At 31.1% G+C, this 15,929-nt stretch overlaps 2 protein-coding genes across 2 annotated transcripts in view; one reads left to right on the forward strand and one right to left on the reverse strand.

Moving 5' to 3' along the window:
* LOC119672266 (FH1/FH2 domain-containing protein 1-like) overlaps window positions 1-15,929 on the forward strand; it is a gene marked incomplete at its 3' end in the record, with an annotated part of 74,367 nt that overhangs the window by 49,201 nt on the left and 9,237 nt on the right. The window contains 2 exon segments of the mRNA XM_038083279.1: window positions 7,332-7,441; window positions 15,699-15,757. Of these exon segments, the coding sequence (XP_037939207.1) occupies window positions 7,332-7,441; window positions 15,699-15,757 (169 nt within the window).
* On the reverse strand, window positions 7,688-8,408 carry LOC119672267. Its single transcript, XM_038083280.1, has 2 exons — window positions 8,096-8,408; window positions 7,688-7,983 (listed from the first exon to the last, which is right to left on the reverse strand). The coding sequence occupies exons 1-2, from the start codon at window positions 8,264-8,266 to the stop codon at window positions 7,870-7,872; spliced, it is 285 nt and encodes a 94-aa protein (XP_037939208.1). The 5' UTR covers window positions 8,267-8,408; the 3' UTR covers window positions 7,688-7,869.

Consider the following 15,929-nt stretch of genomic DNA (forward strand, 5'->3'; position numbering starts at 1 on the left):
TGCGTACTTTATATAGTACTTTTTCGAAAACTTACAAATACAACGTACATATAAAAATATTTTATATAAATGAGCTCATTATCAATAAATCAGTTCATTTAAAGCGAAAAATGTCGAACTCATTTAAGGGTTGCTTAAAAATAAATTTCCCACAGGGGAAATTATGAAAATTTGAAATATGTGTTTTCTTATATATGTTTTATACGTAAAATGTAAACAAACAATAGCTGAGCTGTAAGTAAACATACTGAGGAATTAAGTATTTAATAAAATCTTTATTTTTATTAATTGAATTGATATAGAAAAGGTGTATAATGTTAATGTATAATGTTAAAATGTAAATGATTTAATATATCAATTATATATTTAATTTTTTTATGTGACTTAATAATATTTAGGTGAAGTTTATAAAAGTTCTATCATCTACATAAATGAGCTCATTATAATGTGAACGTTCACGTATTAATATAAATGAGCAAGTGCCTAAATGAGATAGTGTGAATGTACTATAAGAGCCGTAATGCAAAAAATTGATGTAAAATTGTTTTAAATTGAATTGAAATGATATTGAAAACAACTTGCAATTTATATTCAAATTTATTAAATATTTTTTGCATCTGTAAGAACAAATATCTTTTGAATAAACTTGCTTACGTTTTGTGGTTTTGTTAAGTAATATAAAATTTACCTAATTTACTCGTAAACAATTTTCTATATTAGGTAATTGTGGTTTATTAAGTTTATAAATGTAATTTAATAGTTTCATTGGATAAATTGTGGAAATAATTTAAATATTTATAATTTTATTTATATTAACGCCATTGTATTTTGATCTATGCAAAATAATAAATAAGAAATACTGATTTAGGTTTTTATGTATAACATGTATTGTATTTTACTATTTTTTATTTATTTTATTTTTTGTTTTATATAATATTGTATTTTATGTATTTAAAAATAAAATTTATGTATTATCTTCATTCAATAATTTATTTAGAATTGTTTAAGAGAACAGTTGTCAGCAATTATTAGTGAAATCAGGGTTTGAATTGCTGTTGCTAATTGCATTGCTTGCATAATTGCTAACGCATTGCATATGAAAATGAAATAAAAATATGCATTAGCAACAGCAAAAAACGTAAACTGGTTTCATTTTGATTGCTTGCTAATAGTCAATTTTACATTTTTGACTATTATGCATTTGGAATATATGCAACTTGCTTGCTTATGCGTTAGTTGCTTGTGTTTTGCTATTAGCAAATGTGTATGGATTTCTTTTTTTGTTTTTGTTTTAAGGGAATGTGTACGCATTATTTCTTTGTCAATTATGATGTGTGCGTACAATTTGTATGCAATTAATATAATTTTATTTGTAATTAGATTATGCCTAAACTTATGTTTATTTTAATTATTAAATTTCTGATATATATGATATATATATATATATATAGATAGATATATATATATATATATTAATTATTAACTATTAATTAATATATTTATATATAAAATTAACATTGTCAAAATGTTAGTTACCGTACTCCTCCGAAACGGCTTTACCGATTTTTACCAAATTTTATATGCGTCTGGGAATCGGCTACTATCTATTTTGCATACCGCTAAAGTGATAAGGGTGTCCCTATCCAGCAAAAATATCTTTATTGCTTTAACAAAAATTTTTTTATATTTTTGACATAAATTTTTTTATATTTTTGAAAAAGAAAAACTTGCTATGATATGAAAAGTTGTTGTCTATGAAAATACTGAATTCATAAAACTGCCCCCTAAAATCTGCATTATCGTTAATAATGCATTAATGCTCTCATTGACCGCGTATTTCTAGATGTACACATACTATACATAAATCATGGAGGCTGGCAGAAAGAGCCATTAGCAGCAAAAAAATGTAGACGTTGATGAATTAAACTTCAAGATAAAACAGATATTGCCAGGCGACTTAATATCAAACAAATCGATCGATACAGTTTGTGATACCAACGAAGTTGTAAACTATCCAGCAGAGTTTTTAAACTCACTGGATTTGCCAGGCATGCCACCACACATTTTACGACTGAAAGTTGGATCACCGATTATTTTACTTCGGAATTTGAACCCACCACGGCTATGCAATAGTACGCGATTGGAAATTAAAAAATTGATGAAAAACATTATCGAAGCCACCATTTTGAATGGCAAGTTCCGAAACAAAAAAGTTTTATTGCCACGAATTCCAATGATTCTCACAGACAAGCCAATTTAATTCAAACGCGTTAAATTTTCTATTAGATTGGCATTTGCAAAGACCATCAATAAGTCATAAGGCCAAACGATGTCTGTTTGCGGTCTTATATATAAAATTTCCATGTCACAATGTTAGTTACCGTATTCCTCCGAAACGGCTTTACCGATTTTTACCAAATTTTATATGCGTATTCAGTAGGTCTGAGAATCGGCTACTATCTATTTTTCATACCGCTAAAGTGATTAGGGAGTCCCTACCCAGCAAAAATATCCTTATTGCTTTAACAAAAACTTTTTTATTTTTTGGACATAAATTTTTTTATATATTTGAAAAAGAAAAATTTTTTTCTTAATATTTTATGTAACTACGCCAACAAGTACATCGAGCATTTACATCCACTTCGTTTCTTCGTCTTCGCCTTGGATGGCAGATGGAAAATGTACTAAAAATTTTTCTAAAGATTTCACTAATGATACTATAACAAATACCGACGGATATATTCACAAGTACCACGCTATTTCACATGGGCTCAAACAAAAAAATGGATGCCCCGCAAGCAAGTTTCACCAGTTGATGCATGTCTCAATTTATTTAAATCGAAGGCTTATTTACAGTTAATCCAAGACACACTGAGTGCTTTTATCTTCAACTGTTGTTGGTTAATGTTACTGGCCCATTATCATTATTATTATTTAGAGTCAATCCAAGACAATTTAAATTTGAAGATACAACAGTTGTTGCCAGGGAACTTGGTATCATACAAATCTATTGATTTTAAATTAATAATTTAATAAATAAACTATAATAACTTAAAAATAATATTGTTTGGCGTTTGTTATATTTATTTTCCTTTTCGTTCATAGTGCTCCATGCCTATTTCATGCATATACTACATACTTACACACTTATAATAAGTAAGTTACTTTTTGTCTACACTAGAATTTATCTAGAAACTAGAAATAATTTATAAGGCAAAACAACGTTTGTCGGGTTATCTAGTTTATATATAAAATAATAAATATATATGTTTATATTTGTGGGAAAATTTTAAATAATATGTAAAACATATTATATACAAAGTTGCCGTTATTCTAAAGTGTTTCATTTTAATCGGTGTATCATGGCTCCGCGACTTAATAAATTCGCAATTCTTCAACATTTTAATATAAATAGTGATAGCGATTTAGCAGTTTGTAAAATTTGCAAACATTCGTTGAAGAGGGACAGAATATTTAATTTAAGAACACATTTAAAAAATATGCACCAGTTAAATATAAATAAAAATGAAGATTCCAGCTCAAGTAGTAGTGCAATAGTTGTGAAAAAATCATTCCGAAAACAAACAATTAAAATCGAAATGAGCAAAAAAGAGTTATTTCGCTATTCCATTTAATGTCCTTAATTCGGAAAATATGAGAAAGATTATTGACCCTATTTGTCGTGGCTTAGAAGAAAAATTTAATAAAAAATTTGTATTGAAAAGCATCTCCAACGAGCTGTACGAAGAAGTCGAACTGCTAAATCGCCTCACTATTTATATTAAAATGTTGAAGAATTGCGAATTTATTAAGTCGCGGAGCCATGATACACCGATTAAAATGAAACACTTTAGAATAACGGCAACTTTGTATATAATATGTTCTACATATTACTTAAAATTTTCCCACAAATATAAACATATATATATAAATTAATAATTATATATATATATATATATATATATATACTAGCTGACCCGGCGAACGTTGTTTCCCCTTGCAATTAATTTTCCTGGCGCAGCTGAGTTATAATATTTGTTGTTATTCAACTTAACATTTAGCATTTTAATGCGAAAATTATTTTAAATTAATTTTTTATTTTGAACTTCAAAAAGTCCACATGCATTACTTATGTTACAAATATTTTCATGTTACTTCAAATCCTTATAAGCACTACATTTTAAATGAAAAAAGGTTATTGTTTATCACTTCATCAGACTAAGCAATTATTGACCTCAGATCTGCATACCTCCCCGAGGAGCTTGTAACCATTCAGAGATTTGATAACGCGGTGTTGGTAAGTCTGTCAGATTTCATAAACAATTTCACCGCAGTATGATTATAGGTGAGCCAATTTTTAATCTTAAGTTATATGGTAGCATTCCTGGTTTGTATAGCTGTCGTTTAGCAGTCTGTTTGAAACGGTATTGAACAACTGGACAAACTGGTTGTGATTTTTTAAAAACGGTTCTAAAATACTCACAATTTCTTGCTCCTCCATCTGCTCGATATGGTTGTACTGGCAACGTGCGTTTCTTTGCTGCTTCTTATCACCCATGAAGTAGATTTGCAGAAATTTGGAATCGTTATTGGGCATCGGCATTAAAGAACCAATTTGGTGATACACTTGACCCTGAATCTTAAACGTTGATTGAAAATTGCGACCATTCTCATTCTGAACGATTTTTGTTGTTCCAAATGATTGCATTTGAAAACACGAATTGAATTTGCGAATTTTACGAAAAAACAATTTAGATTGAGATGTAGCTCCAGCCAATAGTGCTTTCAATGGTTCTGGCGGTGAATTCAATGGTGACAATACAACTTTTCCAGAAACCGCTACAGAAACCGGCCGATTCATCTTTGTATTTGAGTGCATGACAGTGTTGGCACTGTTTGTTCATAGCACCGATTACAATTCGTGAATGTGACGAATAGTTGATATTCGACTCATATTCAAACGCAAGGCGACGAAATGATGAATGTGTCGGAAGGCGTTCGTTGCGTTGCTCTTGACTTTCATTAGCACGTGTGATTGTATTCTGGTTTCTTACATTTTCATTGTTTTCTGCAGATCTATTTAACCGATGGTTCTGGAGTAATTGTGAATTCCGAGTCCGTCGACTAATATTTCCTCCTCGTCCACGAAGACGTGGCATTGTTTTTTGTACGTTATTTATGTCTTTATATATAGAATTCTTCTTTTTTGTGTGTGTTCAAGTGAATTCAAGGATGGTTTAGATTCACAATTTGATCCACTGCATAACGTTTTTTTAATTATTATACAGTTTTTTGGTATCCATATACCATCCTGTTGAATTTTTGAATTCGCTGGAATACCAGGAATACCAACACATAACTTAAGATTAAAAATTGGCTCACCTATAATTATACTGCGGAATTTAAATGCACTTAAGCTATGCAACGACAGTTTTACGATTCATTTTAGAGATTTTAAACTTTTGAAACAAATCAAAGTAAGCATGAATAAATTTTAAATTTCTAATATAAATGTATATGGATACCAAAAAATAAAAAATTAATTAAAAAGGCATTATCCAGTGGGTCAAATTGTGAATCTAAACCTTCCTTGAATCCACTTGAACGCACACAAAAAATTTCATCAAAATCGGTTCAGCCGTTTAGGAGGAGTTCACTGTCAACACACGTACAGAAGAATTATATATATAAGATATAAATTAATAGTTAATAATTAATATCATATATATCATATATAGCATAAATTTAATAATTAAAAAAAACATAAATTTAGGCATAATCTATTTACAGATAAAATTATATTAATTGCATACAAATTGTACGCACACACATTACTTACAATTTTGCACAACTATATTCAATGCACCAACAAAAGAAATAATGCGTACATATTCCCTTAAAACAAAAACAAAAAGAAGAAATCCATACACATTTGCTAATAGCAAAACACAAGCAGCTAACGCATAAGCAAGCAAGTTGCATATATTCCAAATGCATAATAGTCAAAAATGTAAAATTGACTATTAGCAAGCAATCAAAATGAAACCAGTTTACGTTTTTTGCTGTTGCTAATGCATATTTTTATTTCATTTTCATATGCAATGCGTTAGCAATTAGTCGTTTGACAAAAATCGACTGGTTAATATTTATGCATTAGTCAAAATATGGTTGCTTTTGCTAATTTTCAGCAAGCAATTCAAACCCTGAGTGAAATATAACGAGAAGTTTTGATTTAATTATTAAAAATTGAGATATATGAATCAGACTCAGTGAAAACCGAACTCAGACACATACATTACCAAGCAAGTCTATAAATCAATTCTATAGGGGGTAAGTCATACTTATGTTGCTTATCAACATGGTCTTTCATTTAATAGAATAGACATTTTATAACAGATAACAAATGACACATGATTTGTGTAAGTACTTCATATGTACGCCATATCTACCTTATATTGGCTTCATATTTATATTGGCTTCTTGGGAGCAAATCACCCGTCTCTCTAAATAATAAATTAATGATACACAAGCAAGTCTTAGCTCCGGTGTGGACGTATTGAATCCAGTTATGGGGATGTGCACCAAAATCCACTATTCAAATCATTCAAAACTTTCAAAACAAAGTTTTAAGAAACTTAGTCAACGCTCCGTGGTTTATTAGGAATACTGACCTCCATCGGGAGGTAGATCGAATCTGTGGCTGCAGTAATCCAGAAGCTCGTGGTAAAGCACTAAAAACGATTACAACAGCATCCAAACGAGACAGTCACCCATCTGTCTAATACATCTGGCCTGCTGAGAAGACTTAAACGAACAAAGCCTTCAGATCTACTCCCGAATTAGTAGTCTAATAATAATTTAGATTACTACTATTAACACTACGTCTTTGACAACTTCACAATTCTAATAAGTATTCTGAAATGTAACAAAACTGCTTGATGGTTCTTGTATGAACTAGTCGTAGTCAAATGAAACATGTATTTATATTATTGTACATATTGTGTTTCAAATAATAAAAAAAACAAAAAAAAAAATATCTACCTCAGTTTCAAACATAATTTGATTTGGAGGACCTACCGGAACTATATCCTCCACTAGAAGTCAAAAAACATAATATTTGATAATATCCTACACAGCTGCGTAATTAGATAAAAATAAGTCTATTAAATCTAAAACTGTTAACTTTTCCAACTACACATTTTATATAAAAATTAATAAAAACACCAGCGAATCAGATCAGACTTTGATATACTATGAATGATATATTATATATAATCCTTTATTAATAATATAAACGTTTTTTCGATAATAACATTTTGCTTTCATTGCAGATCGATGATGCTGCTATACAAGTCTACAAGGATGGTGATTATGGAGCATATTTGGACTTGGAGTCCTCTTTGGCAGAACAGTCAGAAGATATTGAAGGCCTCAATTCTAGGTAAATAAAATGCTTTTTAATTATAATTTATTTTAACGTCTTGGCTATATATCAAGAAATATGAATATGTGCAGCAGAAAATTAATGACATTAATTTTAACTAATATTTTCTACTATTATTTATTTAATAATTTAATATTATTTATAAATTATTTAACTAATAATATCCTTTCCAATTTTATTTAAAATAATTTTTATACTAAATTTAATATTTTTAATAACTTCAATTAAAAGAGCTAGTTTGCATTTAATAACGTTAACCTTTTTTATTAATTTATTGAAGAAATATACTTTGAAACTAAATGAGAACTTTTTGTTACCAAACTTAATCTATTTTCATTCCATTTGTGCTCCCATAATATTAAAAAATTTCGTTTAATAATTTGGTATTAAAATAGTTATACTGCTACAATTAACATATTGAGTTCTTATGGTGGACCTCCTTGATTTATGTACTCAATCTCATAGTCGGTCAATGGTTTGCGCTTATAACGTTCAGGAAGATCATAGTCTTCTATGGCATTTGATGATGCGGCAGGAGCCTAAACAAAAACAAAAATATTAAGTATTTTTATATTCATTTAAGAGCTATCACTTAAGTTATTATTCAATACAAAAACAAACTAGTAAATAGTATCTAAATTGTATACAAACATTTTGAGGAGCTCCTCCTGCAGCAGGTGGTCCTGCAGGAGCTGCTCCTGCAGCTCCTGCAACGGCAGTATTTGGTGCAGCAGTAGCTGCTGTACCAGACGAACCCTTACGAAATTTAATAAGCGGAATACGCTTTTGGGTATAATATCTGATGAAAGTGTGATGCCACATATTATAATATTTAGTTTCAAGAAAAAGATAAATATATTATTTTCTTCACTAAATATTTATGTTAGCATCACAAGATCTTTATGATAACTCAAAGTGGCAGTATTATCCACTGCAATAATTTGTTATAATATTGTTGTGGGAAATAAGATTTATGATTAATGATAAAATCTGAATTTTGAGTATTAAAAACAATTTTCTAATAGATAAAACGTTGGTTTCTTCGATTAAAATCTATAAATACACTCTAATTATAAAAATAAATGAACATAAAGTAATGCCATTCGATTGATTGACATTACTTAAGACACCAAAGTCGCAATGCTACGGAGAGGTAATCCAAAACTAATAGTCATTTATGTTATACGAATATAGATCCATATAATTATGATGCCACTTAAATAAAAATACAAATGTAGCCTACGTTCTTATTATATGTGCTATATCATCTTCACTTTCATTATTTTTCTTCTTAATGACTCTGTCTGAATATGTGAAAAAACTCATGTACGTTACGGATTATTTGTTTATATAGCAACGAGACTCCTGTGATACACTAAGATCCACTAGGCATAGTCTTTTACTAGATTCACACGGAAGTTTTTACACGATCGATAGCAAAACAAGTTCAAATCAAGAAGATTTATATGGGAATCTTGACAGCTGAAAATATCAAAATCAAGTTGATTTTAACTTGAACAGTTCACCATAGTACAGTATTGTGTAGTCCAAACTTTTGCTATTGTGAATAATTTTAAGGAATGTTTAGCTTTTTGATTTCAGATGACAATTTCAAATTTTTGATGGCTGACAAAATACTCGTGTGAATCCAGTATAAGCCTGCTTATTATTTTTTTGAAGTCTAGCACATTGGCTAGCTATACTCATACGGTTGATCATGTCTTAATCAAAATAATGTCCTTAACATTATATAATAAAATATTGACTAATAAATCCAAAGAATAGCCAGAAAACCAACAATTTATTGGCAAAAAACGACTGTATTCATCGGCGTAGTCTCAATGTAATCCATTCAGCGCTTCTTTAACATTTTAATATTTTCTTTGTAGAATGTTATATCTTAGACTTAAAACATGACTCAGTTTTGACAACGACTTTTTCATTACCCAATTCTTCTTTTCTGAATAATTTTTTTGAGGTTTGCAAACAGTTGCTAATCACCAAATCTGGTGAATACGGTAGATGCGTCCGCCTACTCGGGACTTTCCTTCATGTACGGTCATTGGTCATACGTTCATTTTGTCATATCCTATCTACCATGCCACACTAAAGAAAAAGATAGCGTATGAATCATAAGAGCACGAACGAGTGTATGCTTGAATCTGTCAAATCTAAGTCCATGAGTTTGTTGTGCATATAAATACAGTAAATAGAATAACAAGAACCGAATTAATTTTGAATAATGAATAATATATAATAATTTTAAATTAAAAATTTAAAAACAATAATAAACTATAAGTAAATTGTATTTATAATTAATGGGTTCTTTTGCGGATCAATCAGTTTGCTGGTTCAAGTCTTGCCAAATACCCATCATATATATAATTTATTTATTCAATATATTTTGAATTGAGTGATTGCTTGAGCCAAAAAGTGATTACCGCAGATGGTTAAGATTTCTGAAGATAATAAAATGAGAAAAGAATTCCAAATAAAAAATCATATGGCTTACCATATAAACTAAGACCTTGCTGAAAGGCTCTTATTTTCGATTATTTTCTATTTTATATTTTCTATTGTTTGTAACCAAATTTTATGTTCTTTTATTGATGATTTACAAATGGGAAGAGCTTATTTATTATGATTTTGCTACTTACAAATTAAACAACACTTAAATCTTCTTTGTGCAATTATTAACTATTTCCTGCAGATGTGTTTTTCCTACTTTACCATGTGTTAGTACCTTTTGTATCGTTTAATACCATACAAAAACAAATTCAAATTTTTTCCATTTCCTTAATGTGAAAGTCTAAAGAACAGACTTCCTGGTCTAAAATAGAAACATTACTTACATTGCTAAGGCAGACAAAAAGAGAGACTTTTGAGTTATGTCTTCCTTGCTCGCCTCGAAGGCATCATTTTTCATTGATTGCGGTTGTGATTATTCTTTCCGATTAACACTTTCACGACTATAAGTTAATTCATTTCTAGTTTTGAAAGTACAGACAGACGTGCAACCAAATTACAAAATTGCGCAAACAAAAGATTTATTTGTGGAACAAAACCGCTAAGCTAACAGCAAAATGCTAAGCAATCTTTTTTCTGGAGCTCCAGAGCTCGAAAAAAAAGAAAGATATTTGCCAGAACTGTCGAAAGTTCGCATAATATATTTTCATACAAAAGATTTGACTTGTACTCGTTTCCTTTCTTAATTTTTTTTAATCTTTTTTTTTTCTGTACGAGTATTTCTGTGCTTATTTTTGGTGTTAGTTTCACTTTTCTGGCTGGCCTATGCGCGAAATGGACAGCGGTGTAATTTACCTTGAACCCATTGTGTTTGCGTACCCATACGAACCGAACGTTCAGTGCAGGAACACAATCGAAGCGAGTGGAAGCGAGTTTTGCAACTTGCCCCAGTCAACTAAAATGAGTGTTGCCTTCGACTGTTGCAGAGTTGACAATTGACGTTGGCGATGGCGATGGCAATGGCGATGGCAATGTTTTGGCAGTGGTAATGCCGTTGACGATGACGATGGCGATGGCGATGGTGATGGTAATATTTTCACTGGGTTTCTGGGGCAATTTGCGCTTTAAGATGATCGCTCTTCCTGTTGAGTTCATGAGATACAAGTACGTTTTCGTTTACATTGTCTGTCTGGTTATTTGGTTGGGGTTGTAACCATGTGCATGCGTAAGTAACGTTCCATATCCATATCGACTGGCTGCTCTTGCGCCGCTCGTATGCAACGCTGCTTAGAGGTTGCGGTTACAAAGAGTGGGTGTTTTTTTATTTAATGCACGTGAGTCCGCTTGGCAGAAAGTAACATGTTTGGAAGCCTTTCACTTGATTATTTATTGCAGATAAAATTGCAGGCAACATTCTGCAAAACAGAGTAAAAACGCGAAACATAAAATGAGTTATGAGAAAATTATGCCGCATAAATTAAATAAAAAGTATACTAAAACAGAATATAAGATAAAATTACTTTTAAAATGTTAAAGACAAATAAAAAACATTTACTTACTCACATGCATATGCATTCATACCCGGACACATCACTCGGTATATGACAGTGCGTGAGATTAGTCTAGTTTGATTCTAATTTGTAATGCAGCAATTATCTTATGCAGCTGAAGTGGCATTCTGCTGCTTAGATAATTGTAGAAAACTCAAATCCAGCTTCAAAAGAACATATGCCGTGGATTAGTTTCGGGAAATTTTTTCTATAATGATAAAGTTTGAAAGCGTAGGAATTGGTAATTTCCAAGCTTCTGTGTTTAAATTTGGAGCGGTAAAACTGATTTACTGTATTCATGCAAATTAAATCATTACCTTACTTTACTTGCCGATAGAAAGAAGTTTGTTGGGGACGGATAATACTTTAAATAACAGAGTTTATAAGACAATCTTACGTAGAACTTTCTAGAGTATACAATTAGTTTCGGATGAATGAGATTAATGTAGAATAGAAACGTCCTCTACGTTAATCCGAACAAGAAGAACAAAATTTTTGATGTGATATTAATATTTATAAAAGATTCTAGCTTATCAATTGAAATCAGATTATTAGCAAACATGCAGCGCCCCTAGGTTAATTTGAGCTAGATTATTATATACCTAGATTAGTATTTATCGAAGATTCTAGCTTCTCTATTAAATTGAGATTATTTGCAATAATGCTGCGCCGCCTACGTTTATTGGAGAAAGATTAATTTATATGTAATATTAGTATTAATAAAAGATTCTAGCTTATCTAAAAAATTGAGATTATTGGCAATCATACAGCATTGAGCATGAAGTAGAACAGATATGAATAATCCAGTTTTATATAATACATTGGACTATATCATGATGTTGAGAAACTCAATAATTCGTATTAGATTTTAAGAGTGAAGCCAAGCATGTGAAAACATTGTACTAAATCGTAAGTACAATGTTAGATATCATAACTGTGGTTATGAGGTTCATAACTGTGGTTCGTTCGTCATAATTACTTGGCTAGAAATTTCGTTCATGTTTAGAGAGAACTTTGTACCATTATTGTAGCTCCACGTTTGTAAATTATATCCATAATTAATATCAGTAGAACTAAGATTTCTAGGAATACAACAAGAAAAAATATGTATGTGTGTTGGTTGTGAATATTTTTAAAGTAACCATCAGGATATATGCATTGAACTGATGTTACAGACTACAGGATTGTTCATTGTATATTATGAAAATATAATATTAATGAAATATAATTCCACTTGTAATTGTTGGCATTTTTTGGAAATATGCAACCGATACTAAACAGATAACCTGAGCAGATTAGTCACAACGTGTTATTTACCTTTACTATATCAACCATTGCTCTAACCCTAATAAAGAATTCGTGTGTGATGCTTTTATGCTCTAATAATGAGCAATGGGACGTTATATTGCTTCAATATTATAACGAAGTCATCCTGGTCTTCTGTCTAGTTGACAAAAAATTTCCACCTATTTTGTGGAGATAAGAATTATAACGATTGGCCTTATCCTATAAATTGTGGTAACCGATGCAAATGTTTAATAAGAATTAGTTTTCATTTTTACACTATATATATATATTATTTTTATATAATATTCCAAAATATAATATTCTTCAATAATCTAAGTCTTAGATATTGAAATGTAACAGTCATAATGAGAAGTTTCAAACTGAGCTTTAAAAGTAACTGAGATTTGTAGTCAAAACCATTTTAGAAATCTGCTTCAAATATTGATTCTACTCCTAGTTGTTGAATACCATAATAATATACCTGCTGAGTAGTTTCTTGCACAATTTGAAATCCGAATTGATAGAAATCACATAATCGTAACAAAATTTAAGTGATGGAGTCCTGAGATCACCATTATTACTTGTCGTATATGTTCTATACATTTTAAACTTTCCAAAAAAAGAAAAAACAAACACAATATCTTAAAACCGCTAAATTCATAACGAAAAAATTAATAATGACAGTCAACATAAAAAATCAAAAGCGATCTTCTTCTTTAATTAAGCTCTGCTAGGAGTAAAACACAAGGAACAGAGAAGCAGCACTCAGTCTTTTTATACGACACATCTCTTTTGATTCTACCTTTCTTGGCTTAGATAAAATGAAGCTAGACTTCTAGTTATTAAGCCTTTTGAGCACATTTCCCTCTTAATTACTGGAATGAAGTTTCCACATTACGGTGAAAATCTTCTCCATTCAATCCTAAGAGATAGTTTTAGTGGTTCAAAAAGATACTACCATTTCGGTCGATGATGCAAGGAGACCATATTTTTAATTAAACTTATCCTCATATCTTTCTTCTTAACATATTTGTATAAATGACACATAATCTTATTTTGTATCTTTATAGAGGAGGATATTTTATATTTGACTTAAGCACATAAACTGAAATTATTAATTGAAAACTTAATAATTCAAAAGACTCTACTCCTGTCATTGTTGAAATTTATTTATGTTATTTGTTATCGATTGATTTATGTCTTCTTGAAGTTGGATGAAGTTTTTATAACTCCCTCATAATGGTTAACAGTCATAAACATATTTACACTTAAACTTTTATATGCTTTTATGTACGAGTATGATATCTGATATTGCGGATCTGAGACATCCTTTGAGTAAGACATTTATTTTAAATGTGTTTTTATGATTGTGAACGAAACAAGCAAAACGTGCCAACAACTTCAACTATTCCTCAACGAACGAATAGTGAATGGACAATTTACTATTCGCCAATGCCGACTGGCTGAGATACGGCAAGGGAAGCGTAAAAATGTCAGTTAATTTACATGTAATCCGTATTTAACCAATCAAACCCACAAAACTAAAATAATACAAGACTATCTGAGGCTTAGCCGTACATACTTGCGCAGTCTAATCAGTCTAAAGACTGAAAAGAAACTATGACTATGAAGTACTGAAGTAAGAAACTATGGCTGAAACGTGATGTCATGAAAAATGCATAAAGCGAGCTGTGCGCATGCGGAAAGGGTAGGGTGAGGGTAGACGTGGCCACAGGAGACATTGTACACTTAAATTATAAACATGGCCCATTACCACATGCCAAACAAGAGGAATTTGTGTAGATGTCGCCGACATGCAAATTACAAAACAAAATGTGCGCCATCAAGATTACGATGACGACTGTCTCAGTGCTCAAAATAATCCAAACAAAAGTACTTAAAATTTAAGACTTACGAGTACAACGCCGCCGCAGTGCTGCCGGCACTGGCACTGGTACTGGCAGCGGCACTGGCTGCATCCTTTTTGGCATATAACATAAGCGATAAAAAACACTCGTAATATCGTTTTGCGCAATTATGTTGCAGAAATCAATTGTGTTGCCGTTGCCGTTGCTGTTGCCGTTGCTGTTGCCGTTGCTTTGCTGACAATGAGATGCACAAAATTATAAGCAAAATTATAAGCCAAAGTCGTTTATAACTCATCAGAGGCTGAGGCTTCAAAGATGGAATCCCAAATAGGAAGTTAAGGTATGGTGCGCTTTGGCTGGCGTCTTAGTACGGTACTCCAACTTTTTTCAACCATATGCATATGTGCTTATCGTGCTTATCGGCGACCTGTGATCGCACACATACAATTACAGATATTAAAATTGTTAATTTGGTATCGTACTTGCGCGCTGGTATAATCTAGCGCTAAGCCCGTGCCCGTCTTCATCTCTTCTAGCTGGTGGAAAGCTTGCGCGTACTTCTCATTCGATTTTGAACAATTTTTCATTGATTTCACATTGTGCTGTGAGTACTCGCGATCCGTTCGTTCTGCCTTACCCTCTTTCAATTATACATATTCTGGTGCTCGCTGGAATTATTATTATTATTCAGCAATCAATGTTCTTAAGTGGTCGTTGAACTCGGCTTGCCTGACTGCGTTGACTGCGCTGACTACGCTGACTACGCTGACTGGCAATGTAATCAGCATCGAAAGTCAAGCCAAGTATAAACGTGCAAACAATAGACAAAAAATTCTTACTCTTCGTCGGTCACAAAAGATACTTTAGACTGGCGAGCGCTAAGCGCTGAGCACTGATCGTCAGAATGTTTCTATAAATTTTCAATTAACTTGGCTTTTAGCTTTTTACCAGCTGCACTTATTTGTAATCATATGTGCTGTAATAATTTAACAAAATTTTATTTAATATTATTTAATAATGCATTGCCTGCACAAAGTTCTAATGTATATTTTTTCCTCTTTTTTCCTTTTGCTTATCTTACAGTCGCAAAAATTCTTTGGTGGTGCGCACCCAGTTAAGCGTCAGAGTTCATGCAATTATTGGTAAGTACTGAGAAAATACATAAACAAAATAAAATTAAAACTAAAAAAAATTATTTAAAATTCTATAATTGTTTAAGATATAAAAAACATAAAAGTCATAAAATTCGTTATTGTTGTTGTTGGGCACATAATCTCCAAAGCTACTTTCCTATGGAAACAGATTGTGTACGAG

This window comes from Teleopsis dalmanni, chromosome 1 (genome assembly GCF_002237135.1).
Source record: "Teleopsis dalmanni isolate 2A chromosome 1, ASM223713v2, whole genome shotgun sequence".
Lineage (NCBI taxonomy): Eukaryota > Metazoa > Arthropoda > Insecta > Diptera > Diopsidae > Teleopsis > Teleopsis dalmanni.